This window comes from Amblyomma mixtum, chromosome 6 (genome assembly GCF_055824585.1).
Source record: "Amblyomma mixtum isolate Tamu chromosome 6, ASM5582458v1, whole genome shotgun sequence".
NCBI classification, from domain to species: Eukaryota; Metazoa; Arthropoda; class Arachnida; order Ixodida; family Ixodidae; genus Amblyomma; species Amblyomma mixtum.
Window position 1 is genome coordinate 44,093,217 of NC_143017.1, and position 25,777 is coordinate 44,118,993.

General features: G+C 52.6%; 1 protein-coding gene across 1 annotated transcript; it reads right to left on the bottom strand.

Annotated features, from left to right (window-relative positions):
• Positions 1-767: 767 nt before the first annotated feature.
• LOC149338899 (uncharacterized) lies at positions 768-23,874 on the bottom strand. Its single transcript, XM_089547802.1, has 2 exons — positions 23,686-23,874; positions 768-1,058 (listed from the first exon to the last, which is right to left on the bottom strand). The coding sequence occupies exons 1-2, from the start codon at positions 23,872-23,874 to the stop codon at positions 768-770; spliced, it is 480 nt and encodes a 159-aa protein (XP_089403928.1).
• Between the last annotated feature and the right edge of the window lie 1,903 nt (positions 23,875-25,777).

Below are 25,777 nucleotides of genomic sequence, written 5' to 3' on the forward strand. Positions count from 1 at the left end.
ATCTGCCGACACGGCTGCTAACGACAGTACCAGGCATTAAAGGCTTTCGCCTTAAAACTGATGGGTGTACCGTTAAGAGATCGGAAGAGGGCGGAGTGGATGAGGGAACAAACGCGGTTAATGACATCCTAGTCGAAATCAAGAGGAAGAAATGGGCTTCGGCAGGGCATGCAATGCGAAGCCAAGATAACCGTTGGTCCTTGAGGGTAACCGAGCGGATTCCAAGAGTCGGCAAGCGTAGGAGGGGGCCGGCAGAAAGTTAGGGGGGCGGATGAGATTAAGAAGTTTGCGGAGGTACGGTGGTCGCAACTGGCAAAAGAGACGGTTAATTGCAGAGGCAGGGGAGAGGCCTTTGCCCTTCAGTGGACGTAGTCAGGCTGACGATGATGATGACTGCGGCTGAGTAGACGAACGCCGTAACCACTGAGCCACCGCAGCGGGTATTAGCCGATGATCGAACAGTATTTTAGGCGACTGATGAAAACATGTTTATTGTACTATTGGTTCCGCCGACATGAAATGCGGTGGCGGTTGAGAGAAATCAACGTCGACCTCGAATGTCTAGTCACAATAGCAACATAATTGCTTCAAGGCACTCAGCTGGAGTTCTGCACGTGTAAATAAAATACGCCTGAATTCGAAAGTAAGAACATATGCATACGAAATTTATGGACATAAAACGACAATCGCCAAAAAAAGAGGGTAACATGCAAAAAAAAAAAACTCGAACGGCCAAGCGCCATCCCCCAACGAAGAAGGGGCGGCGCTCAACTCGTCTCTGGTGTGGACGACACGGCGTCGTCGCCTCCCTGGCCGCTGCTCAAGCCTTCATCTTCGGCTGCGCCAGCGTCTGAGTCTTCGGCGTCGAGGCTCTTATTATTATCTCCGCCGGTGACGTGGACGAACGGCGGCAACGGCGCGCGGGAGCTGGAGGGCAGGCTCGGCGACGTGTTCTCCTTGTCCTTGCCCAGCGCGTAGAAGGTGACCACCGCGGAGGTCGTGATGACCACCAGTGCCACGCCGAAGATGAGGCCCAGGCTGGGGCCGGAGGCGCCCATCTGCAGCAGAAGGAGTCCAGTAGAAAAGATAAACACAACAGACTCCACAACATCTCAGCATCCTCTACTGCCGTTCGGCATTACAGAAACTCCTACCAAGGCACTCGTATCACTGCAGCCGGCACAGTGCGCACGCACCTGTTCTATGGCGCGGTATCGATGCATATTGTGGTTGACAGCTGTGCTTTGCAGTCGTTCATAGCGCAGCACACTCACACCAGTTAAATACACCGCTGACGCAACAGCACCTTATCTAATCCACATATTTAATGCTTGCTGTCGTCAGGCTTGTTCTCGTGTCGCATGTAATTCGCAAGCGTTTCCGTTATCTTTTGGTTGGTTCGTTTTATGGGGTTTAACGTCCCAAAGCGACTAAGGCTATGAGAGAGGCCGTAGTGGAGTGCTCCGGAAATTTCGACCACCTGGGGTTCTTTAACGTGCACTGAGACAGAGATTATCTATAAAATTACCGTACAATTTGTATTCTTGCCGTCTTTTCGAAAGGATCTTAGTTCCCGTCTTCCATTCTAGTTCTCAATTCCTAATTCTTAGTTCCTATTTCAGTCCATATGCTGTAATAAAATTCTCAGTTATGAATTTTGGCGTGCTTGCATTCGTAACTACGACGCTCGAAACAGAGATGTGTTATGCGAGTAATTGGAAGAGTCCCTTGTTATTAAACACGGCTGAAATGTTTACAAAATTTTAAATTATCCATATACAGCTTTTATACTCTGAAAGGTTGCCCCGGTATTGCAAGTCAGAATATGATAAACACGGCAATTCAATAGGCAAACTAGCCGGGCTTACAAACAATCCTTTATATTGTGTACAAAACCCGGGAAAAACAGACAGTTGATATATTCCGCACAAATTACGGGAAATTAAAGTTAAAATGCCGCTTATTGACACCTATCCTGAATGAAGTGTCCGACCAGGATAGCACAGATTTCAATGATAAATCGTTCTAATTTATGCAGTACATGTCTGTAACCTAACAAAAATTAACATTGCAATATAGTTGGCTCTCGGCCTGCTTCGTGTAAAGTGTACAGTTTCAGCGATGGTGTTTGTTTTTTCTACCTTCATCCTATTTTTTTCTGAATGTCAAGCATATTTTGTAAACCACATTTTTCATGTCCCACAACCTGAAATTGTTATTTCCACTAGGTTTTTTTTTTTCTTTTTGCGAGACCACTACTATAGCGCACCGCCGCGCCGGCTCACTGCTTCAGGTTTATGGGGGTAAAACATTCCACAGAGGCTCAGACAATGAGGTGCGCCTCAGTGAAGGGCTCCGGAAATCTTCACCAACAGGGGATCATTAATGTGCACTGATACCGCACAGTACACGGGCCTCTAGAATTTCGCATCCATCAAAATTCGACCGTCGCATTAAAGTCAGTTCCAAATGTAGGCTTTACCATATACGCTGATATAACTGTATGGGCAACAAAGGGTTCCCCTCGGCCGAAAAGAAACCACCCTACAATCAGCAGCCCGAAACGTCAAGGACTTCGCCTCCTAAAGCGGCCTCCACTGCACCCCTGGGAAATCGGGTGTCATACGAGTACATGGCCCTAGATATGTCTCTCCAGGTTACACCAACCTCATGATCGAGCGTCAGGTCATCAGGGAAGTTAACCTGATCGCGCACTCTTGGCCATTGGATACAGAGCAACCTCCGTGTCACCCACACAAGCACTGGTACTTAGACGAATCGCATAGGGACTACGCTTTCACATGCTAGCAGAGGGCAAGGAACAGCAAGTTGACACCACCATAAAGGAGATGTTAAAAGACGGCCCTCAACCTTCGTACAATCACCTCGACGGAGCGTCTGACCACCCTAGGAATATTAATGCGAGAGCGTTAAGGGCCCCCGTGTCGCACAAAAGCCGAAATCCTCATCAGGCCGCTCCCGAGGAACATGCACCCGTCCCACCATGAGCAGCGCCGCAGAGCCCATGCGAAGGCACTCCATCGAGCGTACGGCTCCGAGCCGGACGCTATATGGGTGGACGCTGCCTGCACGGGTGATGAAGCGACAGCAGCTGCGATGGACTCCTCTTTATCTGCCCTCATCACACTACCTCTCCCTCCCGACACCTCCCCATAGGCTGCAGAGGAAGCCGCCATTGCACTCGCAATCACCCGCACGGAAGCCCGGTACATTTTCAGTGATTCAAAAACTGCGATTCTAAATTTTGCTCGAGGCGGAATCCATGTCCCTGCTTTTGGCATACTGGACTCGCCCTATGCACCCCCGCCCCGCCAAGTGGAGCTGATATGGGTGCCTGCGCACTCCGGGAATCCCGGAAACGAGGCCGCCAACTTTTTAGCCCGGTGTTCTTTAAACCGGGCTCAGGTGGCCTTGGATGCGGGATTCACGAAGGAGCGCATGCACTCATTCAGTGAGCTGACCCAGGTTTACAGAGCCTCACGCCAGCTCTACCCTCCGCCCCACCCCTCCCTAGATAACAAACACGCAACACTCTGGCGCAGACTACAGACACACACTCTCCCCTCGCTCCTTACCCTAGCCCACTATCATCCCTCCTTCCCTACTCCGGCATGCGCCCTATGGCCAGAACCCTTCGCTTCTTCCCTCCGCATCCTTTCCCTCTGCCCGGCGGACCCTCCCCCGCGGGACCTAGAGAACCTCAAGACCTGGGAGGACTGGGAGACCCTGCTGCGCTCGGAGGACCCGGCCGTTCAGACCATCGCCACCGGCTGGGCTGCCAGTGTTATGGACATCAGGAACATAAACACTTGAGTGGAGTGGGGTCGTGCGGGGACCCTGGGGCGTGCCCCAAATTCCTGTTGTAATAAAGTTTTCTCTCTCCTCGGTGGCGTTGGCGTTGGCCGTGAGCGAAAGAACCCAGAAGCATCAATAAATAAAACCGAGTAGGAAATTGGTCGAGTTGGGGATCTAATCAGGGTCCACCGAGATATGCGAGAGAGATACATTTCCTTTCCTAAAAAACGAATTTCCCGTCAATCAATTCGTGGGCGATGGCGTTCTGTGGACTCCGTGGCAGCGTTGCAAGACCTTAACATCTTGACCATACATCAGTGACACAAGCAGAAACACTGCGCTTAAGGCTTTTGCCTCACCACACCTTCGGTCAACAAAGTGCCCCCCTGATTTTTTAAAACTGTGTTTAAGTTTGGTTTGGTTTGGTTTATGGGGTTTAACGTCCGAAAGCGACTCAGGCTATGAGAGACGCCGTAGTGGAGGGCTCCTGAAATTTCGACCACCTGGGGTTCTTTAACGTGCACTGACATCGCACAGTACACGGGCCTCTAGAATTTCACCTCCAAAGGAATTCAACCGCCGCGGCCGGGATCGAACCCGCGTCTTTCGGGTGGTGGGTGGTGAAAACATTTATTACGAATGAACAGGAGGTATGTTTGGATCAGCCCGTAAGGGACCGATCCTTACAAACACTAGGTGGAGGTCCCTAGTATGGGACCCCAGTGGCGGTTGCCGCCGCCCGGGCGCGCCCGACTAAGGCTTGTTGGGCCTGTAAGTCGTGGCAGCCGAGCAGGGTCGCCTCCCAGTCCTCCCGGGTTGGGTTGGGGATGGGGGGAATAGCGGGGTTGGAAGGGCAGGCGTCGAGTCGTACTCAGGAGTAGGGAGCATCGGCCGCACCTCCACCAGTGTCACGACCAGAGGAGCCGTGAAGGTAGACGTCGGGGAGAACCCAAGACCGGGAGCCTTCTTTTTAATTATCGAGCCAGCTTCCACGACACAGAACAGAACAGCGCGCCACAAGAGCCCACCGCCGCTTCGTCGTCGTCTTCGACTCAGCGCGGAGGCCGCGCGGCGCGTTAGGCGCGTGGCAATATGATAGGTGTCAGAAGACGCCGCACTACAGTGTGGGCAGCTGCCGCTGAAGGAGGGGTCAAAATGTTTTAGCGCTGCCGGGCACAGCAATGTATTGGTGAGAAGGCGGAGAAGGAGCCGCTCATCCGCCTTCTTCAGGCCTTTACATGGGCTAGGGTAAAGGCGATGACAATTTTGATAATATGTTGTAATATCTTTGAATGTATAGATCGGATTAAAATCGGGTTCCTGATCGGATGTGGAGGAGAAAACAGCCCGGTGAGAGAGCGCGCGGGCGGCTGCGTCTGCTGCCTCGTTTCCTGCCAAACCCTGATGAGCAGGGGCCCATATGAGGTAACGGTGTGCGGGGTCCGTATCCCGTATGCAATTTTGGTATATTCGATAGGCTAGGAAGGGAGTGCAGCCTTGTTCGACGTTCCGACAGGCCCCTCGCGAGTCGGTGATTATGTATTTTGAATTGGAATCTGAGGCCGCGAGAGCAATCACGACCTCTTCTGCTTGTGTTGCACTGCGGGCTCTGAAAGTTAGGCCATTAACTGTGTTGCTGTTGTGAACTACCGCGGCCGTGTACCATCCCCCGTGGTGAGGGCCGGAGGCGTCCACGTAGTATACACCTGTTTTGTTGCCATAATATCGGGCTAGCGCTTCCGCTCGTGCCAGGCGCCGACCATTATGGTCTTCATGTGACATGTTTGCTGCACGGCAAAGTGCAAACACATACGTGGCTTGTGCAACCACGCCACAATCTACTATCGTCACCGCCGCCACAGTAGTAGCTCACTCTCCGACAGCGGCAGAAGAAACCGCCATCGCGCTGGCCATCGCTGACCCACGTACGCGCACAGTCCTCAGCGACTCCAAAAGAGCGATACAAAATTACTCAGCAGGTTTTATCTGCCATCCCGCTGCACGCATCCTTCGCGGCTGCACTCCCGACCATAAGATCAACCTGGTCTGGGTACCCGCCCACGCGGGAAACTCTGGAAACGAAGGGGTCGACCGACTAGCCCGAGGACTAACCAACCCGGCGGCCGGCCCCACGGACCCAGACGCTCTTGCCGAGGCTCCCCAGACCTTCGCCGAAATTACCAACCTCTACAGAGAGATGAGACGCCAGTTCCCGCCTCCACACCCCGACTTGAATCGAGCGCAAGCCACCTTGCTCCGCAGGTTGCATACACACTCCATCCTTAGCCATTCTAGACTTTCACTCATCACAGACGGGGAATACGACCCCGTCTGCCAAAATTGTTACCAGGGAGAAATCGCCACCCAGGCTCACATCCTCTGGGGTTGCGCGGGAAATCCGCCCCCTCGAACCTTACTGCCAGCTCCCTCCGAAGACGGATGGAACCAACTCCTCAGAAGGCCAGACAAGAGCATCCAACTGGCACTCATTTCGTGGGCCCAGGAAGTCGCCCCCACCTGGGGGCCACACCAAGCCCACCTGCCCTAAATTCCGCCAATCTATGGCAATAAAGTTGTTTCTCTCTCTTGCTGGAAGAGGCCGCACGTGGAGGGCACGTCTCCACAGTTCCGGGATGCGAAACCTGTCTTCCATTGGAGGGGTGTGTTGGATATGGAGTCGAGCAAGAAGGTGGCGACCCGACTCCGTTAGCGACAAGCGCGTGTACTGGTTTGTAAGGTGCGCCTCCCGGAGCTCCCGGAAAGTATTCACCACCCCAAGAGCCCTAAGCCGGCTGTTTGAAGTAGCGATGGGGAGGTCAAGGGCACGTTTAACAATTTTGCGAAGGATGACCTCAAGGGCGTCCTCCTCTTGTTTCCGTAGGCGGAGATAAGGAGTCGGATAGAGAATTCGACTAGTTACGAAGGCGATTGCCAGCCGCAAGGCATCCTTACTTCGTAACCCTCCGCGTTTGTTGGAAACCCGGCGGACCATGCGGCCCACTTGGTCCCCCACCTTACGGAGTTTGGCCAATGTAGTGTCTGGCCGCCTGTGTTTGTGGATGTAGAGTCCGAGTACCCGTATCTCATCACTTTCGCGTATGTGACCACTCTCAAGAGAGAGATATATTTCAGTTGTGCCCTTCTGTGAGGGGCGGAGGCGCACAAATTCCGATTTTTGAGGGGAACATTGAAGACCGCAGCGGCGGGCGTAGCGGTCTACTATCGTCACCGCTGTTTGCAGGCTGGTTTCAATGTCTCCTGTGCTGCCCTGCGTGGCCCACAGAGTGATGTCATCGGCGTACAGGGCGTGCTGCATGCCGGCGACACCACTCAGCTGGGCCGGCAGGTGCATCATGGCCAGATTGAAGAGCAGCGGGGAAAGTACCGCGCCTTGAGGGGTTCCCCGCGTGCCGAGTAGGTAAGGACCATGGTCTCTATCTTGAATTCGAATGTAGGATTGACGATCCATTAAAAATTGGCTTATGTATTGGAATGTGTTGAGGCCACAGTCGGTGTGACTTAGGTTAGTGAGTATGATCTCATGTGTTACATTGTCAAATGCCCCTTTAAGATCCAAGGCGAGTACTACCCGGTCATTATGGGGGCATTCGAGGGGGTCAAGGACTTCCCGATTGAGTTGCAGGAGGACATCCTGTGCGGATCTGTGTGGGCGGAATCCGAACATGGGGCTCGCAAAGACCTGGTTGTGTTCAAGATATGTAGATAACCGATCCCGCACCATCGTCTCCATTAGTTTGCCCACACATGAAGTGAGAGAGATGGGGCGGAGGTTATCTGTGTCAATTGTTTTGCCAGGTTTAGGAATAAAAGTGACCAAAGCCGTTTCCCATTCGATTGGCAGGGGGGTGTCCCCGCGCCAAATCGCATTGACGTATTCCAGGAGGGACTGGTATGCCAAGTCGGGCAGGTTCGTCAAAAGCTTGACGGTGACCTTATCTCGTCCTGGCGCAGTGCCCCGTTTCATTTTGGCGAGAGCCGCCCGCAGATCATGGAGCTGGAAAGGTTGATCCAACTCCGTGTTCTCTCTGCCTGCATAAGAGTACGCAGATCAGCGGGGGTCTTGGGCTGTACACAGATACTGGTCCCGAAGTTTCTGTGCCAGTTGAGTCGTGTTGCCAGGAAAAGCGTGCAGGGCTCGGTGCAAATGTTTTTGTGTTTCGGTTCGTGTTTGGGTTGGGTCGATTAGGGCTCGAAAGAGACGCCACGTGTTTCGGCTGGACATTTGTCCCGTGGCCGTGTTGCATCTATCTACCCAGTTGGAGTCGGCGAGTTGGGCCGCGTACTCTGCCGCTTTCTAGGTAAGCTGGGCAATTCAAGCTTTAAGCTTTCTATTGTGTTTCTGGCGTCGCCAACGGCGGACGAGGCTGCGACGGGCTTCCCAGAGGTGTAGAAGGTGGTTATCCACGTCCGTGACCGCCTCTGATAGCTGGATGTGTTTTCATGCGAGGAAAGGTGTGCCAGCAGCTTTTGGGACCATGCTGTGTAGCCTTGTGCGGAAATGGGTGTATTATCAAGTGAGTTAAAATTTTGCCTGAATTTCGTCCAATCTGGGATATGGGCTTGTGTTCTGGGACGCTTGAGGGGGCGTGTGCGTAGTGTAGTGTTAATGATGCAGTGGTCGCTACCGAGGGTCTCCTCTTTTCGGGTCAGCAGCCGAGCACCTTAACCAGTGAGCCACCGCTGTGTTTAAGTGAAAGGGACTATTTTTCTTATTTAAGTTTTCTGAAAATTTTTTTAAATGTTTCACAGCTCGCAGCGGGCATCCCTAAGGCATAGCTACCGAGGTCGGTAACCACTAGGATGTGGCGGTTTGCACGACGGCAGGGATGTCTTCTTCATGAGCATTGGACAATGTCAGCTGCTCCTACCTCAAAATTTTAAACTGTATTTAAGTGAAAGATACTATTTTCTTTATTTAAATGGTATGAAAACCTTTTTAGATGTTCCACTAAAAGACTTACGGGATGTTTAAAATGTAGCGCCATCTTTCTTTCTCGACTCGCAAGAACTTATTACCAAGCAAAAAAATTTCAGCACTCATGGGCTAAACCAGCGGAACTATTCGCGCTTTAATTGACAGCAAGCAGGTACGTTCCCGGAAAGGCCGGGTCTGTTCGCCGTTTGTTAACAGTCTGGTCCTGTACTCCATATCCTGGAGGGCCTCATGCACTGAAGCACGTATTTTTGGGGAAGCCATTAATCCTCATGCTTTTCTTACCATGTTAGCAAACGTGTCCGCCTTTCGGATACATGCCTTATATGGGCATATGCCAATCAATAGCCAATCGAACACGACAGCGGAAATTTTTGGTAAGTAGTAGTAGTTAAGAAGTGGCACGTGGGACTCTGCACTGAGCCTGTACCTTAACACTAATTAATCAGTTTACTAGTGAAGATCACGTTATCTATAATCGAACACGACAGCGGAAATTTTTGGTAATTAGTAGTAGTTAAGAAGTGGCACGTGGGACTCTGCACTGAGCCTGTACCATAACACTTGTAGTGTGCCAACTGTGACAGGTTCCGCTACCGCCATGCGCCGACACTGCGCTGCGCCTGACGACGACGAAGTTATGCGCCGACACTACGCTGCGCCTGACGACGACGAAGTTCCCCCGCTCTCTTCTCTCTTGGTGCTGGCTACGCCCGTCTACGCTGCCAGACCCTGCACAGCGGTTCGGTCTCTTGAGGACGCCTAATAAACGCACCCCTACAATTGGTGGAGGTGCTGGGTTCGTCCCCTACCAACCTGGAACTCCGGAGCCGTACGCTGCCGCCTGTGTCAACCATGCCAGATGAGACTGCCCCAACACCGGCGGCCAGTTCAACCACCGTCATTTGTTCTGGCGCCATCCGGCAGCGTGACCCTGCCCTCTTCAGTGGCACTGCCGACCAAGATGTTGACGACTGGTTGTCATCGTATGAGCGAGTGAGCAGCTACAACAAATGGGATGACACTATCAAGCTGAGTAAGGTCATCTTTTATCTCACGGACGTGGCGAACCTCTGGTTTCGAAACCATGAGGCAGACCTACCCACTTGGCCCGTATTTAAGAAGAGTTTTGCGGACGTATTCGGCCGCCCTGCGGTGCGCAAGCTCCGTGCCGAACAGCGCTTACGGGACCGCGCTCAACACACCGACGAGACCTTCACAAGTTACATTGAGGACATCGTTGACCTCTGCAAACGTGTCAACGCCGCCATGCCAGAAGCAGACAAGATCCACCACATCCTCAAAGGCATCGCTGACGACGCATTTCAGATGCTCCTCGCGAAAAATCCTACCACCGTCAGTGAGGTTATTAAGCTTTGCCAGAGCTACGACGAGCTCCGCAAGCAGCGCGCTTCCACACGGCGTGCCGGTGTCTGCGACGAGGCCCTCTCTACACTGGCCCTGGGCGGTACTTCTCCTGAGGACTCCCCTCTTCTCAACCAAATCAAAGCCTTCGTTCGTGAAGAGGTCGCTCGCCAGCTGTCCCTCATATCACATTTTCAAGACCCCGCCCGCCAAGTTCCTGACTCGACCCCGTCTTTGGCTCCTACCATTCGCCGTGTCGTGCAAGACCAAGTCGCTGACCTGCTACCGTCAAGCCCTGTGCTCCCGCCTGTGACAGCACCCCTGACGTACGTCCAAGCAGTGGCCAGGCCACGACATACACAGGCACCCGATTCCTACCAGGCCGCCCCTTCTTTCCGTCCGCCGCCGCCGTCTGAGCCCCCGTCTCAAGCTCCGTTCTCAAGAGTTCGCCCACATCCTACGAATCCCTGGCGTACTGCGGACAACCGACCCATCTGTTACGCCTGTGGTCGGCCCGGCCATGTCGCGCGGCTTTGCCGCCAGCGCCTTCCGCCTTCTCGACCTGATCTGCGCTCCTACCCGTACGATGCCGAACTATCCTCGCCGAGAAGTCCACCTGGTCCCCCCTTTGTTTCCCCTGATCGCCAAATTTACACCACTCGCCGATCGCCTTCCCCTCGACGCCGTTCCCCTTCTCCGATGCTGCGACGTTCTAGCTCCGCACTTGAGGGAAACTAACAGCCGCAGTTCCGGGGGCAAGAACTGCGCTTGTTTCGAACTCCTCAAGTCCTCCGTGTCGTCCCGCTAATGTAATCGTAGTGTTCGTGGAAGGTGCCAAGGTTCTCGCCCTCGTCGACACGGGCGCTGCAGTATCTGTTATAAGTGAAGCTCTCTGCCGCCGACTCCGCAAAGTGACTACCCCACTTTCTGATTTTTCGCTTCGCACCGCCTCATCACAGCGCATTCATCCCTCAGCCGCATGTACGGCCCGTGCCCTCATTCAAGATGTTTTGTACACCATCGAGTTTATTGTGCTGTCTCACTGCTCACACGACATCATCCTGGGATGTGACTTCCTTTCGACCCATCGTGCCGTCATTGACTGCGCTCGAGCTGAAATCGCCTTTTCTCCGCTGTGTGACGCTCCCTTTTGCGACGTACCTACGCAGTCTGCCAAACTTGTGGTCGCGACTGATACCGACATTCCTCCGTTTTCTGCTGCCCTCGTACCCCTCTCCTGTGCCGGCGTCACTCATTCAACTGTTTTCTTCACGCCTTCCGAAACCGCTTCCCGCCATCCCTGCCTCCTGCTTCCCTTTGCTGTTCTGACGATCGACCATGGACAAAGTGCAATTTACGTCTCGAACCCATCTTCGTGCCCGTCAGCAGTGCTCCGAGGTGAATGCCTCGGGCGTATTGAAGAACTTGATTCCTGCCTTCCCTACCCTATTCTTGATACCACCGCTTCCTTCGATGTCGATGTGCTCAGCTCCTGTGATGTTCAGAATGATCCACCGCCCTCCGACGTCTTCCACCGTGCCATTGACGTTGACCTTCCACCCGCGCTACGTGATCAACTCGTCGCCCTCCTCCAGCGCTTCAGGTCTTCTTTCGATCTTCCTCAGACTGCCTTGGGCCGTACGTCTGTCGTTGCGCACACCATCGCCACCGGTACACACGCCCCTCTTCGCCAGCGCCCCTATCGTGTCTCGGCTTCTGAGCGCCGCGTCATTTCTGATCACGTGGACGGCATGCTCCGTCGGGGTGTCATACAGCCCTCTCACAGTCCCTGGGCGTCTCCTGTTGTGTTGGTAAAAAAGAAAGATGGTTCCATCAGGTTCTGTGTTGATTACCGCCGGCTCAACAACATCACACGCAAGGACGTCTATCCCCTGCCACGAATCGATGACGCCCTGGACTGCTTGCAAGGAGCTGAGTATTTCTCCTCGCTGGATTTGAGGTCAGGTTACTGGCAGGTGCCTATGGCTGACACTGATCGCTCAAAAACTGCCTTCATAACACCTGACGGCTTATATGAGTTCAACGTCATGCCGTTTGGCCTTTGCAACGCCCCGGCAACTTTCGAACGCCTGATGGACACCATCCTTAGTGGACTCAAGTGGGAGAGTTGTCTTTGCTATCTCGATGACATCGTCGTCTTTTCTGCGGACTTTTCTTCTCATCTCATCCGCCTGGAGCGCGTTCTGACTTGTCTTACTGACGTTGGGCTCCAGATGAATTTGAAAAAGTGCCGCTTTGCTGCCAGACCCTGCACAGCGGTTCGGTCTCTTGAGGACGTCTAATAAACGCACCCCTACACACTAATTAATCAGTTTACTAGTTAAGGTCACGTTATCTATCACTAACCACACATTAACTAGTATCAGGAAATGTGCAAGTCACGCTTAACTATCATTAACCTTCGTTAATGGTTAGATGTTTCTAGATGTTTCATAGACATTGTGTCGAATATTCTAGACAGTTCCATCACTTGACAGGCGAATGACAGGACGTGATGGATGATATTAGAACAATGGTAAAGACCAATTAGCCTGATTGACCTTTCTAGTCAGACCACATAAATGAATAAAACCGAGTAGGAAATTGGCCGAGCTGGGGGATCGAACCAGGGTCTCCGGAGTGCTAGACTAGCACGCTAACCAGTCCGCTATGCCAACAAAGACTACACAGCCAACCTAGTGGATCTCGACCTCCAACTAGAGTACTCTTATGTAATGGTGACCCTCCTACCAGTCCGCCGCAGGGACCCACCGTTGCATATACTCAACGTGTACTGCTCTCCCAAACTAAAGCGAGTGACTTTTGCGGACCTCTTTAGCCGCGCGCTAAGAGTAGCAGGCCGCGATCCCCTGCTGATTGTGGGCGACTTTAACGCTCCCAGTCAGCAGTGGGGGTATCGCAAGGAGGAGTCGCGCGGGCGTAAGCTGGCGGAGCTTGCGTCCACGTTGGGTCTCACCCTTCACACGGACCCTGTCCACCCAACCCGGCTAGGAAATTCCGTGACACGGGATACGTGTCCGGACTTAACCTTCACTCGCAACATACGACACGCAGACTGGCTCAACACCGAGGAGACCCTCGGTAGCGACCACTGCATCATTAACACTACACTACGCACACGCCCCCCCCAAGCGTCCCAGAACACAAGCCCATATCCCAGATTGGACGAAATTCAGACAAAATTTTAACTCACTTGATAATACACCCATTTCCGCGCAAGGCTACACAGCATGGTCCCAACAGCTGCTGGCACACCTTTCATTGCATGAAACACACATCCAGCTATCAGAGGCGGTCACGGACGTGGATAACCACCTTTACACCTCTGGGAAGCCCGTCGCAGCCTCGTCCGCCGTTGGCGACGCCAGAAACACAATAGAAAGCTTAAAGCTTGAATTGCCCAGCTTACCTAGAAAGCGGCAGAGTACGCGGCCCAACTCGCCGACTCCAACTGGGTAGATAGTTGCAACACGGCCACTCGACAAATGTCCAGCCGAAACACGTGGCGTCTCTTTCGAGCCCTAATCGACCCAACCCAAACACGAACCGAAACACAAAAACATTTGCACCGAGCCCTGCACGCTTTTCCTGGCAACACGACTCAACTGGCACAGAAACTTCGGGACCAGTATCTGTGTACAGCCCAAGACCCCCGTTGATCTGCGTACTCTTATGCAGGCAGAGAGAACACGGAGTTGGATCAACCTTTCCAGCTCCATGATCTGCGGGCGGCTCTCGCCAAAATGAAACGGGGCACTGCGCCAGGACGAGATAAGGTCACCGTCAAGCTTTTGACGAACCTGCCCGACTTGGCATACCAGTCCCTCCTGGAATACGTCAATGCGATTTGGCGCGGGCACACCCCCCTGCCAATCGAATGGAAAACGGCTTTGGTCACTTTTATTCATAAAGCTGGCAAACCAATTGACACAGATAACCTCCGCCCCATCTCTCTCACCTCATGTGTGGGCAAACTAATGGAGACGATGGTGCGGGATCCGTTATCTACATATCTTGAAAACAAACAAGTCTTTGCGAGCACCATGTTCGGATTCCGCCCACACAGATCCGCACAGGATGTCCTCCTGCATCTCAATCGGGAAGTCCTTGACCCCCTCGAATGCCCCCATAATGACCGGGTAGTACTCGCCTTGGATCTTAAAGGGGCATTTGACAATGTAACACGTGAGATCATACTCACTAACCTAAGTCACACCGACTGTGGCCTCAACACATTCCAATACATAAGCCAATTTTTAATGGATCGTCAATCCTACATTCGAATTCAAGATAGAGGTCATGGTCCTTTACTTACTCGGCACCCGGGGAACCCCTCAAGGCGCGGTACTTTCCACGCTGCTCTTCAATCTGGCCATGATGCACCTGCCGGCCCAGCTGAGTGGTGTCGCCGGCGTGCAGCACGCCCTGTACGCCGATGACATCACTCTGTGGGCCACGCAGGGCAGCACAGGAGGCATTGAAACCAGCCTGCAAACAGCGGCGACGGTAGTAGACCGCTACGCCCGCCGCTGCGGTCTTCAATGTTCCCCTCAAAAATCGGAATTTGTGCACCTCCGCCCCTCACAGAAGTGCACAACTAAAATATATCTCTCTCTTGAGAGTGGTCCCATACGCGAAAGTGCTGAGATACGGGTACTCGGACTCTACATCCACAAACACAGGCGGCCAGACACTACATTGGCCTAACTCCGTAAGGTGGGGGACCAGGTGGGCCGCATGGTCCGCCGGGTTTCCAACAAACGCGGAGGTTACGTAGTAAGGATGCCTTGCGGCTGGCAAACGCCTTCGTAACTAGTCGAATTCTCTATTCGACTCCATATCTCCACCTACGGAAACAAGAGGAGGACGCCCTTGAGGTCATCCTTCGCAAAATTGTTAAACGTGCCCTTGACCTCCCCATCACTACTCCAAACAGCCGGCTTATGGCTCTTGGGGTGGTGAATACTTTCCGGGAGCTCCGGGAGGCGCACCTTACAAACCAGTACGAGCGCTTGTCGCTAACGGAGTCGGGTCGCCGCCTTCTTGCTCGACTCCAGATCCAACACACCCCTCCAATGGAAGACAGGTTTCGCATCCCGGAACTGTGGAGACGTGCCCTCCACGTGCGGCCTCTTCCAGCAAACATGTCACATGAAGACCATAATGGTCGGCGCCTGGCACGAGCGGACGCGCAACCCCGATATTATGGCAACAAAACAGGTATATACTACGTGGACGCCTCCGGCCCTCACCACGGGGGATGGTACACGGCCGCGGTAATTCACAAGAGCAACACAGTTAACTGCCTAACTTTCAGAGCGCGCAGTGCAACACAAGCAGAAGTGGTCGCGATTGCTCTCGCGGCCTCACATTCCAATTCAAAATACATAATCACCGACTCGCGAGGGGCCTGTCGGAACGTCGAACAAGGCTGCACTCCCTTCCTAGCCTATCGAATATACCAAAATTGCATACGGGATACGGACCCCGCACACCGTTACCTCATATGGGCCCCTGCTCATCAGGGGTTGGCGGGAAACGAGGCAGCAGACGCAGCCGCCCGCGCGCTCTCTCACCGGGAGGTTTTCTCCTCCCCATCCTAGCAGGAAACCGATTTTAATCCGGTCTATACATTTCCTTTCCTCAAAAAACAATTTACCATCGAGCAAGGCGTCACGCCGAATGGGCGATGGCGTTCTGTGGACTCCCTGGCAGCGTTGCAAGAACCACACATCAATGACACAAGCAGCAACACTGAGCATAAGGCTTTCGCCTCACCGCACTTTAGGTCAACAAAGTGTCCGCCTGAATTTTAAATCGAAAACCTTTAATACCTCATGCTGTCGTTAGCAATCCTTGTCGGCAGCCGTGTCCGGGTCCGTGTCGGCAGCCGTGTCTGCGTCTGTGTCGGCAGCCGTGTCGACAGCCGTGTTGGCAGCCGTGTCGACAACTGTATCCGCGTTTTGACGGGTGTCCACCGAGATATGCGAGACAGTTACTGCGTAATTTCCTTTCCTCAAATACAATTTTCAGTTTCTTCATTACGGTCCCTCTTTCTTCTTTCACTGCCACTTCCTCCCTTCCTGTACAGTGCGGTTAAGGTGTCCACCGAGATAACTGAGAATTACAGCGCCATTTACTTTCCTCAAAAAGCGTTGCGTTCAAAGGGCAAGGGATCGCGCCGAACGAATGGTGGTGTTCCGAGGACTCCCTGGCAGCGCTACAACACGCTGTCGCGTTCCACTGCTAAAGGCGAAGCTTAGGCGCCATTAATTAGCAGTCAATTAGTGCTGAGTGATTAATCAGTAATGTGTCATTCATTAGTAATTTGTCATTACTTCGTCGTCAATTATGCGTGACTTCATCCGGTGGTGACGTCACCAGTGTTACATAGGCAAAGTGGTGCGGAAAACGCTTTCACCTCAACGCACTCTAGACAGACAAAATGCACCACCCTCTAGAAACTCAAGCAGGTTGTAGGCGCGATATCGCACCTCATCCGCAGGGTTTCGGGACACCATAGAGGCATGAAGGAGCGCGACCAGTGTTGCCTCATTCATGCCTTTGTCCTCAGTCGTGTGCTGTACACTACCCCATATTTACAACTATCCAAACATGACATAAACGCTTTGGATGCTTTGAATCGCAAGGCATTCAATGTAGCACTTCATCTTCCCCTCAACACACCCACAGACAGATTACTAGGCCTGGGCCTCCACAACACGATCGGGGAACTGGTGGAGGACCACCGACAGGCCCAATACATCAGGCTCACACAGACCTCCACAGGTCGGTATATTCTGGACTCCCTAGGAATCAAAATACCGGCCTTCCACCCAACCCTCATCGCCATCCCACGATCCCTTCACCGGGAGCTCCTCATTAGGCCGCTCCCGAGGAATATGCACCCGTCCCGCCGTGAGCAGCGCCGCAGAGCTCGTGCGAAGGCACTCCATCGAGCGTACGGCCCCGAGCCGGACGCCGTATGGGTGGACGCTGCCTGCACGTGTGATGAAGCCACAGCAGCTGTGGTCGACTCTTCTTTATCCGCCCTCCTCACACTACCTCTCCCTGCACACACCTCCCCAGAGGCTGCAGAGGAAGCCGCCATTGCACTTGCTATCACCCGCACGGAAGGCCGGTACATTTTAAGTGATTCTAAAACTGCGATACTAAATTTTGCTCGAGGCCGAGTCCATATCCCTGCTTTTGGCATACTGGACTCGCTCGACGCACCCCCGCCCCGCCATGTGGAACTGATATGGGTGCCCGCGCACTCCGGGAATCCCGGAAACCAGGCCGCCAACCTCTTAGTCCGAGGTTCTTTAAACGGGGCTCAAGTGGCCTCGGATCGGGGATTCACGAAGCAGCGCATGCACTCATTCACCGAGCTGACGCAGGCCTACAGAGCCACACGCCAGCTCTACCCCCTGCCGCACCCCTCCCTAGATAACAAACAAGCAACACTCTGGCGCAGACTACAGACACACTCTCTCCCCTCACCCCTTACCCTAGCCCACTATCATCCCTCCTTCCCCACTCCGGCATGCGCCCTATGCCCAGAACACTTCGCTTCTTCCCTCCACATACTTTCCCTCTGCCCGCCGGACCCTCCCCCGCGTGACCTAGAGAACCTCAAGACCTGGGAGGACTGGGAGACCCTGCTGCGCTTGGAGGACCCGGCCGTGCAGACCATCGCCACCGGCCGGGCTGCCAGTGTTATGGACCTTAGGAACATAAACACTTTAGTGCAGTGGGGTCGTGCGGGGACCCTCGGGAGTTCCCCGAATTCCTGTTATAATAAAGTTTTTCTTTCTGTCCCCCTCATTTTTCCTTTATAATCTATATGAGAAAAAAATGGCAGTGGCTTAGCTCAGCTAGGACAGGTTATACATAATAAGAGTGGGGTTAAAATTCATTACACCTTGCCGTTCAGCTTGGCTTCTCTCCTGCTACGTCCAATGTTTAGTTCTGGCTTTTTTTCCCCCATTGCGTCTAATTGCAGCTACATTAAAGACGGCCATTTGTTATGCAGAAAAGTGTGACGCATTTATTTTATTTCCAGTTCTTCGTCTTATAGATGTAGCCTGGCTTCTTTCAGGCCCACAATGCATGCAGTATACTTTAGATGCCATTTTTGCGCTTGTCTGGCTACCGATTGCTTTGTGTAAGAGAGAGAAAGAATTTTACTTTAAGAGGAATTCGGGGCACGCCCCAGGTTCTCCGCAAGACCCCACTGTACAAAAGCGTTTATGTTCCTAAGATCGATGACACTAGCCGCCCGGACAGTGCCGGTGGTCTGTTCGGCCGGGTCCTCCGAGCGCAGCAGGGTCTCCCACTCCTCCCAGGTCTTGAGGTTCTCTAGATCCCGCGTTGGAGGGTCCGCCGGGCAGAAGAAAAGGATGTGAAGGGAAGACGCGAAGTGGTCTGGACATAGGGCGCAAGCAAGAGCGGGGAAGGAGGGATGATAGTGAGCTAGGTTAAGGGGTGAGGAGAGAGTGTGTGTCTGTAGTGCGCGCCAGAGTGTTGCGTGTTTATTTTCTAGGGAGGGGTGGAACGGGGGGTAGAGCTGGCGTGAGGCTCTGTACGCCTGCGTCACATCGCTGAACTAGTGCATTCGCTCCTTCTTGAATCCTTTATACGAGGAAACCTGAGCCCGGTTTTAAAGAACCTCAGGCTAAAGGGTTGGCGGCTTCGCTTCGGGATTCCCGGAGTGCGCTGGCACCCCTATCACCTTTACTTGGCGGTGCACCGGGCGAATCCAATATGCCAAAAGCAGGGACACGGACTCGGCCTCGAGCAAAGTTTAGAATCGCAGTTTTAGAGTCACTTAAAATGTACCGGGTTTCCATGCGGGTGAAAGCAAGGGCAATGGCGGCTTCCCCTGCAGCCTCTGGGGAGGTGTCTGGGGGAAGAGGTAATGTCAGGAGGCTGGAAGAAGAGGAGGCCACCACAGCTCCTGTCACTTCATCACCCGTGCAGGCAGCTTCCACCCATACGGCGTCCGGCTCGGAGCCGTACGCTCGATGGAGTGCCTTCGCATGGGCTCGGCGGCGCTGCTCATGATGGGACGGCTGCATATTCCTTGGAAGCGGCGTAATGAGGAGCTCCCGGTGAAGGAGTCGTGAGATGGCAAGGAGTTGCGTCGTTGGCCGGTATTCTACTTCCGAGGGAGTCCAGGATATACCGGCCTGTGGAGGCTTGTGTCAGCCTGATGTATTGCGCCCGCCAGTGGGCCTCCGGTGGGCCTCCACCAGTTCCCCGATTGTGTTGTGGAGGCACAGGCCTAGTAACCTCTCTGTGGGTGTGTTGAAGAGAAGATGAATTACTACCTTGAATTCCTTGCGGATCAAGGCATCCAAAGCGTTTATGTCGTGTTTGGATAGTTGTAGGTGTGGGGTAGTGTACAGCACACGGCTGAGGACAAAGGCATGAATGAGGTGACATAGGTAGCGCTCCTTCATGCCTCTATGATGTCCCGAAATCCAGCGGATGAGGTGCGATATAGCGCCTACAACCTGCTTGAGTTCCTTGAGGATGGTGGGGTTTTTACCATCGTTCTGGATGTGGAGCCCAATACACGCAGGCTATCAACCTCAGGTATCGGGTCACCATTCAGTTTAATGGCAATGGGGGAGCGGCGGTTCCTAGGCCGGATGAGGAGAAGTTCGGACTTGTCTGGAAAGCAAGACAGTCCGGTGGTACGTGCGTAATTTTGAGTGATGGCGGCTGCTTCCTGTAAGGTGCTCTCTATGCCACCGTCACTGCCGTGGGTGGCCCACAGCTGCCGGGTGATATCGTCTCCATAAATAGTGTGCTTCAGGTGGGGAATAGTTGCCAATATTCGGGGGGGGGGGGGATAAGGGTGATGTTAAAAAGGAAGGAGGAGAGGAAGGAGTCTCGAGGGGTGCCAATACTCTGAAGCGTGTAGGATGGGGATGACAGAGGGCCGAAGTGTATCGCAGCCCTGTGGTCAGTGAGGAATGCTTGAATGTAGGCGTACGTGCGCACACCCACATTCAATGGGGATAAGGCAGTCATGATCGCCTGATGTTCAATGCGATCAAAAGCTTTGGAGAGATCGAAAGCTAAGACTGCCTTGGTGTGACCTGGAAGAAGCGGGTCGAAAGTGTCGTGTGAGAGTTACAGCAAGGCATCCTGTGCGGATAGATTGGGGCGAAATCCCACCATGTTATGCGGGTATAAATTCTCCGCCATGTGACTTGTGAGCTCGCTAACAGAACATGCTCAAGGAGCTTCCCGGGGCATGAAGTTAGCGAAATCGGGCGAAGGTTTTAGAGTGTAAGTGGTGTGAGATGGAAGGAGAAGTGTAAGATGGGCGCCGCCATCAGGCGGCGCCCACTAATATTTCGCGAGTACAAATGGTGATATTACGAGTGATCGAGCTAGCTTTAAAAAAATACAGAGGTTTCTTACGAAACACCACAAAACACCTGTTTCTGCGAGCTGAGCTGCGTGTCACTTTAGGGAGGCAGCTTGACAATCTAATAAATAGTTGTTCAGAAATACAGTGCAGACTTTAAATTTATATTTCTGTTATCATGAACCCCTTCGGCTGAAACAAACACCTCATATAAAGGGACTCTGCTAGGATCATTACTATGCAGGACCGACCCTCCTTTCATTTGAAATGGAGCAAAAAATTCACTCCGTTCCTTTTACATCGTTGTGCTGAGCAAATCAACAGGAAATAGTCGCTCTGGCCTTGACAAAGTTTAATGTCAGGCGAGTGTGCCATACAGTCTGCAGACAACAGCAGCTTCCATTAGAAGAGGCTGTCACTTGCAACTATTCTATAATGACGTATGCACAACGCGCTTCAGCTCCCTCCCTTTCGCATCCCATATTGAGTCCTCTCACGGCGATATAAGAAAACCGTCAAGGGTAGAGTACGAAGAAGAACAGACGACGTGCATTGCAGTGAACTTCTTCGCTGTCTTTAACTCTCTTCTGCATCATTTTCGTTGCCAAGCTCGCCTCGATTCCACTTAAGCGAATGTCTCTGGCACTATCATACTTGGCGCACTCTCCTCTCTTTTTGTATACTATGGAACCTCACTGCTATGGAGTCTGCCTCCGGGAAATGGATTCAAATTTAAAGCCCCGATTTTCGGTCTACATCAGCCAGCGAAGAAAGACCAATCTTCTCCGGGCTTCAAGCGTGCAAGTGCAGCACCAAGATAGAGGAAATGTTTCCAGAGCCGGCCCGCAGTACGCTGCCAGCTGTCTCTTTTTTAAAGCTGCGTTGCTTCTGTGCCTGGCATAATGCGCACTCTTACAGAAATTTCTTTAGACAGTTTATAGACTGTTCTTTGAAATTTGTGAATAATGTCTCTAAAATTTGCATTAAAAAATTCAGGGGGCACTTTGGCTCTCTTAAGTGCTTCAAGGCGAAAGACTTTCCTGGCGCACTGTTTGGCATTGACTGCGAGACTGTTTGTGCTGTACTAGTGATTTATTTGACTACACATAACAACTACACACTTTGAGTACCGACTTTAACTGCTTCTTTAGCACGACTCTCTCTCTCTGCTTCGATGAATTCGGTTGTATCCTTGGCTCTGTTCGCAGTAATGATGTATGTAATGGGGTCACCCACGCACGCCTTACGCCCCCTGTCGGAGCGAACGACAACTATTTTATTAGTTGTCGTGTGCTTCAAAAGGGGGCGCAGGCATCCGTGGGCGACGTCATTACTTCGAATCCGCGCACTCTGATGTCATAACCATTTTGACCAACCGAAGAGCGTGCCACCGCTGCTGACAACCTTCGGTCGACAACGACGAGGCATTAAAGGTGTTCGCCTTAAAATCCTACAGTCTAGTGTATAGGCACCAATATTCCTATGGAAAGTTTGTAGACAATCTATAGATTTACGCCACACTTTTAGCGGCCTTTTATCTACAGACGTTCTTCAGACTATGAACACACGAAGGGCAATATCTATAACAAGGCAATAAAGCCTCTAAAAAAGTCGGCCATACACTTAAGACTGCTTGCGTGAAAGTACGCCCGCCCGCTCACTTTGTGAACGCAGTCGCCACGCACTGAGGCGTGAAGTAACCCAATGCAACGCACCTGGCAAATCTACCTCTGCATGGCTCTGCGTAGCTGCCGCCGGGACGCCGCCGCACCCCTTCTGATCTGCGCTCTAACTCTGAAGGCAGTCGCCGCCGTATCGCGGTCCGCGCTGTGCCGTAAGGGAACGAGGCAGCCGACGCTGCCGCCCGCGCGCTTACTCACCGGGCGTCGCCTCATCCGCAGCCTGATCCGGAATTCAATTTCAATCCGGCCATCACCTTTAAAGAGATCACCTCTCTTTATCAAAATTTTCATTGTCTCTATCCCCCTCCCTGCAAAGGCCTCACCAGGGTGGAGGAGCGCTGGCTTCTCCGCCTCTATACCAATACTGTACTGTGCCCGGCAGTACTTAAGCACTTCAGTTCTTCTTTCTCGGGCGCGTGCCCGCACTGTGAGGAGGAGTTTTCGGACACCTACCACATGGTGTGGGCATGCCCTTCCAGTCCTGCCTACCCGCCCCACCTCCACCCCACTCGAGAGGACTGGGAAGCTGCCCTGCGCGGCTGCTCCCAACTCCATGCCCAACAGGCATTGGTAGCTAGAGCCCGGGCCGCTGCGGGAGCTACAGGGATCCCGGACTAGGGATCCCTCCTAGTGTTTGTAAGGGGTGGGCCCTTCCGGCTCGCCCCATCGACCTCTCACTGTAAATAGAAATAAAAGTTTTCGTCCTCCTCCTCCGCACCCCTTCTGATCGCGGCCCGCGCTTTGCCTTAAGGGTATCACGCGGTAGCTAATAGGTTAATGCCCATATATGCAGAATTGTGTCTTTCTCTCCCTAATATTCATAGATCCCCGGGAGTCCAGACACCACTCCTGGCACAGTGGTGTAGTGGTTAAGCGCTGAGCCACTGTCATGGGATGGCAGGTTCTGCCATTGGACGTGGAATTTGTGCGATCCAGGTTGTCCCGTGCAACTTTGCGCGACCAATCATTAATTTAACCACCACCTACCAGGTCGCATGAGGATGCCATCTTTTATGGGTACCATTGAGCGTTAACGCGCGCGCACGCGCGCACGCACGTACACACACACAACACACACACACAAACGCCTTTTCATAAATGAGGCAAGTAAGGCTTACGCCGTAACTCTACAAGTCTCGAGACCACTTTGTTGCGAACGCAACACTAGTGGAGCCCAGCTCGGCTCGTTGCGTTTGCTCGTGGCGGTGCGGCTGCCAAACGACCTTGAGTCGCCGTGCCTAGCAACCGCTTCAGCTGCGCTCCAACCCGAGTTACCACCCCTAGCTTACCCGGATAAGCTCGGTTAAGTCCGGTCAAGTTCGGAGCAGCGTCGCGCCAGTTGCGCGAGAGGTTGCTGGCGCGACGCTGCTCCGAACTTGGCTGTGTTAGAAACAGCCACCTGCCAATACGGTGTTCATAAGGTGTGCACAGCTGAAGCGAAGAACAAGCACGCGTCGGCTCACCTGCTGCATCTGCGCGGGCTTCGGTCTCATGATGTCCTCCACCTCGTCCTCGTCGTCCTCGTAGTCCTGCGCCCGAGGCACAAAGGCCGGCACCACGGGCGCAGCGCCGGTGGGCACCACCGCCGCTGCCGCCGCCGAAGGAGCCATGGAGGGCCTCCTCGCCGCAGCCACAGGGTCTGGAGCGGCCATCGTTTCTGCCGGTCGGGGTTCGCAGGGTCCGAGGAAGGTGGGGTGCAAGACAACGGACCGAGCGCTGCTTGGGCGACGTCCGCTCGGCTGGAACGAGCTGCGCGAGCAACCTCACGGATCGTCGTCGTCTTTACCCGTTGTATAACTTTCTATCTTGTACACGTTACAGAATACAGGTAGCAGATTAACATTAGGATTACTTCACTTGAACTTTGTCGGATTTCAGAGGTCAATCAACTTTTCAAGCTGATCTGAATTCGATTAACACTGGTGTTCAACTTGGTTATTGACTCTTAAAGGTGCACTGAAGAGGAATCTGAACTCGTCTTTTTGCCGCGGGAACTTGATCTACACGTTCCTAGCATTCTTAGAAACTGCGCCTTATTGCCCTGTGCGGCCGATTTCCCTAATTAAATGGAATTAACGCCCGGCTCCCGCCTTTTTTTTTTAATTCTCCCTGGTACAATGGGCGGAGTCGACCAACGCGGGGAGTGCCTTTCAGCCAGCTCCGTGGAGGCTTTGCTTTCGCTTCATTTTGTTTATTAGGTTTCCGCGAATAAATAGTTTCATTTGCAGATAATATAACCGCCAAATAAGCCCGCAGAAATAAAAATACGCGCGGACTATTTGCTTCTACGGACTACTACGTATTACTCCGCCGATGGCAGAGCGGCAACCCGCCACGGGGCTGGGTGAAAGGCACTCCCTGCGTTGGTCGACTCCGCCCACCGTAGGAAAGAGAATTCAAAAAAAAAGGCGGGAGCCGGGCGTTAATTCGATTTAGTTAGGGAAATCGGCCACACAGGGCAATAAATCGAAGTTTCTAAGAATGCTCGGAACGTGTAGATTGAGTTCCCGCGGGAAAAAGACGAGTTCAGATTCCTCTTCAGTGCACCTTTAATGTCTCAAAAACGAAACTAGTCTTTCAATCACAAGTCATACCGCATCCCGACAGCTGACACTCTCCTTGATAGCGCGGTTGAACTTTCTGCTACCTACAAATATCTCGGACTTTATGTTGAGTATATTTTAGCATAGAATAGCATAGAAATTAACGTAATTTTGGCTGCTCCTTACCGCTCTTTTGGTCTTTTAAATGGTACCCTTAAACCTGTCTTCGCATTTCAGAAAACTAGCATGCATTACCTTAATGCGAGCTAAAATCGAGTACGCATCAGAGATTTAGGACCCGGATCAAGCATACATTATTCACGATTTAGAAACATTGTAAAATCGTGCTGTCGCGCGGGTTCATCTTATAAGATTAGTTCCGTCATACTAGCGTCACCGCTCTAAAGGCGCGCGCCGAACTTCATAACTTCCAGACATTCCCATCTTGATTCCAACCTCAACCTCCTCCTTCAAGCTCATATTTGCAGACCGAGCTTTTCAACACAAAGTATACCTTCATCGATGAACCTCACTAACCGCTTCAGTTCCAGTAAAAAAAAACCATTGGAACCAATTGGATTTCCAAATGGTTCCATTCCGATTAGTTGAGTTTCCAACTGGTTCCAATTGGATGGTCCGAATGAACTATCCAATTGGACCAATTGGGTTTCCAATCGGTGAGCCCAATTGGTCTTACCCATTGCATCCAATTGAACTGCCCAACTGTACCCAATTTCTCCAATGAATGTTTGCATATTTGACAAACAAGGTAGAACTAGTATGGTTCTTATAATAAGAGAGAGCCATCAGCAGCTTCACCTACTAAATTGCATTCATCATCTACACCGCCACTGCAGCTGAAATTAAATTAAATAACTGCGCTCATTGGACAAGCGCCACTGGCCCCAGCATGAGAGCCTCATAAATTGCGCATAATTAGGAGCAGAAGTATGTTCTCTGGATGTACAGCCTTTATCAAAAGTAACCAGGCTGCAAGGTTTTGCTTCTCAGT

Bases quoted from the DNA above. Each gene is read 5' to 3' on its own strand.
- LOC149338899 (XM_089547802.1), bottom strand. From the start codon at position 23,874: ATGGCCGCTCCAGACCCTGTGGCTGCGGCGAGGAGGCCCTCCATGGCT. The intron at 1,059-23,685 runs GTGAGCCGACGC...CTTCTGCTGCAG, and splicing joins AGCCCGCGCAGATGCAGCAG to ATGGGCGCCTCCGGCCCCAG.